General features: G+C 41.8%; 1 protein-coding gene across 1 annotated transcript; it reads right to left on the bottom strand.

The window, feature by feature from the left end:
- Nucleotides 1-994: 994 nt before the first annotated feature.
- LOC109913856 (nuclear factor 7, brain-like) lies at nt 995-2221 on the bottom strand. The gene is made up of 4 exons (XM_048594807.1): nt 1811-2221; nt 1634-1729; nt 1307-1540; nt 995-1162 (listed from the first exon to the last, which is right to left on the bottom strand). Exons 1-3 carry the CDS (start codon nt 2219-2221, stop codon nt 1307-1309), a joined length of 741 nt encoding a protein of 246 aa, XP_048450764.1. The 3' UTR covers nt 995-1162.
- Between the last annotated feature and the right edge of the window lie 269 nt (nt 2222-2490).

Below are 2490 nucleotides of genomic sequence, written 5' to 3' on the forward strand. Positions count from 1 at the left end.
AAGGGTCTAGGCCCGAAACGCCAGCCTTCCTGCTCCTCTGGTGCTGCTTGGCCTGCTGTGTTCATCCAGCTCTACACCTTGTTATCTCAGATTCTCCAGCATCTGCAGTTCTTACTATCTCTGAAACCAGCTAATACTATGCTGAATTCTTACTACCGTTGGCATTTAGAAGCAATTTATAACTGCTCGTATTAATAGCCAAGATGCGAAGGTGCCGGTGTTGGACTGGGGTGAACAAGGTCAGAAATCACACGACGCCAGGTTATAGTCCAACAGGTTTATTTGAACACATAGCTTATTTGAATTCACGGATACATTTGTTTGTCTCAATTGCGGGCAACATGAAACGTGGCATTATCAGAGTAGAAAGAAGAATAGTCGCAGAACGCAACAAATGGATGCATGAGTGAATCGGATTAAACTGAACGCAGAGGAAAAGAAAGTGCTGAGGGAAGACGACATAAACTGAATGCCGAAAAGTGACGCCAGCCGCATGAACAAGGGGGCTAATAAATTGCATGTGATATAGACTTTTACATTGTAGTAATGGGTTCGAAGCACGCAGTAACAAAGAACTTTTGTTAGGACTTTATAAACGACTGAATGGGCCTTAACTAGAGTCTTCGTTCAACTTGGGATTTATATTTTAAAAAACGTTTCAGGACCTGAGGAGGGTGCAGACAGACCAAACAGAATGGAAGAAGAATAAAGGAGTTCAATCGTCTAAATTTGACTTGAAAGCAAACGGTAAAGAAGAGTGTTAATAGAACGAATAAAGAAAATCATCCTCTGGTAGAAGAATCTTTACTCGGGGTCAACATTTTAAGATAATTAGTTAACAACCAGAGAGAACTTTTACGAACAGATGCATTGTGATGATCTGCGATGCCTTCAATGAAGGAGTGGTAGAAGGAGATTCAAATGCAACTTTCAAATATTAAGCTTCAGAAGGTTCTGAGGAAGCGTCACCGGACACAAATGTTTACTCTGATTTTTCTTCACAGATGCTGCCAGACTTGCTGAGCTTTTCCAGCAACTTCTGCTTTTGTCCCAAAGTAGGGTAATGCTGGACTCTAAACCTTAATCTGCTTCTCTCTCCAACAATGCTGCCTAAGTTGCTAAGTTTCTCCAGCACTTTCTGTTCCAGCAGATCCACCTCAGACTAGATAAGAATAGAAACAATAGAAAAGAATCGGTTGCAAGAAATATAAAATTAATAAATTAGATCAGGAGTTTGCAAAATTGTCAATGGTACGTTTGTGACTGTGACGTTTTACTGAATTAAGCTGAAATGCAATTCCCTCACCTACAGAAATATCTGCTCATCTGTTTGCTCCATCTGTTCCTGCAACTTTAACAGTTTCTCCTCAATCGAATTCAAATTCTCCTGGATCTCTCGAAGGTTTTTCTCTATTGGCTCTAGAATCCTCTCCTCTTCTTCCCTGAGATCTCTGAGTAAACGTTGCTCTTTCTCAGTGAGAATCTGGTGCATTTTAGTGAACTCGGATGTGATGTTGGTCTGCAGACCGTTCGCCTGTTCCTACCAAATGAAATGTGAAACATCATTAATGTCCTGCGATCAAGGGAACAAAACTAACCGAGATCCCAGAAAATCAGCACAGGGAGACCTCACCCTAACTTCGGAAATCTTCTGTTTCTGATTGAGTTCCAGTTCTAGAACTGCCGATTTCTTCTCTATGAGAGAATCCAAGGAACATTCCAGCTGACTCTGCGTTTAGAAAAGATCACAGAATTAGACTGTTAACGTACGAAAATGTGATAGAACAATCAGATGATTAAATCTTTTTACCTTATAGATTTGAACAACTTCTTCAGGCGTCCTGAAGTTGTGAGATTTGTGTTCCCGCGAATCTCTACAAATCAGACAGATCAGTTTCTTGTCAGTTTCACAAAACAGCTTCAGTTCTTTCTGATGTTTCTCACAGTGACGTTTATTTTCCTTCGCTTTCGGATCCAGGTTTAATTTTCGAGATTTCTCGGCCAGATTCGCTAAGGTCCGATTTACCCTGAAGTTTCTTTCCGGAAACTCCTCTCTACATTCCGGGCAAGAGTTTATCTCCTTTTTTTCCCAACTCTGCGTGATACAGGAGCGGCAGAAGTTGTGTTCACATTCCAGTATCACCGGATCGACGAAAAAATCCAGACAAATGGGACAAATTGCCTCCTCGCTCAAACTCTTGACTTGCCGCCTGGAAGCCATGGTCATATTCCGCACTTCCTGTTTTAAACCGGTTGCGTTTTGGATGTTATTGCGCTGTCAATTTCATTCGGCAGTGACGCAGAGAGCGAGAGATAGAGAGAGACCGAAGGTGGAGGCCGAGATTCCATTGCACTTTTCTCCTGTCTAAACTCATTCCCGATTACAAGCCCTCTGCTTAAACACGTTGCATGATCTATTTCCGTGAACTGACTTGGTTTAGTGGTTGCAGTCGCTCACACTAAAACTCAAAGTACCATCATTATCAGGAT

The sequence above is a fragment of the Rhincodon typus genome, unplaced genomic scaffold (assembly GCF_021869965.1).
Source record: "Rhincodon typus isolate 14 unplaced genomic scaffold, sRhiTyp1.1 hic_rhity00015051, whole genome shotgun sequence".
NCBI lineage: Eukaryota > Metazoa > Chordata > Chondrichthyes > Orectolobiformes > Rhincodontidae > Rhincodon > Rhincodon typus.

What these genes read in the sequence shown, in the direction of transcription:
- LOC109913856 (XM_048594807.1), bottom strand. Translation starts at nt 2,221, where the DNA reads ATGGCTTCCAGGCGGCAAGTCAAGAGTTTGAGCGAGGAGGCAATTTGT. An exon ending in AAGTTGTTCAAATCTATAAG is followed by an intron (nt 1,730 to 1,810) that starts GTAAAAAGATTT and finishes TTCTAAACGCAG; the next exon opens with AGTCAGCTGGAATGTTCCTT. An exon ending in AGAAGATTTCCGAAGTTAGG is followed by an intron (nt 1,541 to 1,633) that starts GTGAGGTCTCCC and finishes TTCATTTGGTAG; the next exon opens with GAACAGGCGAACGGTCTGCA.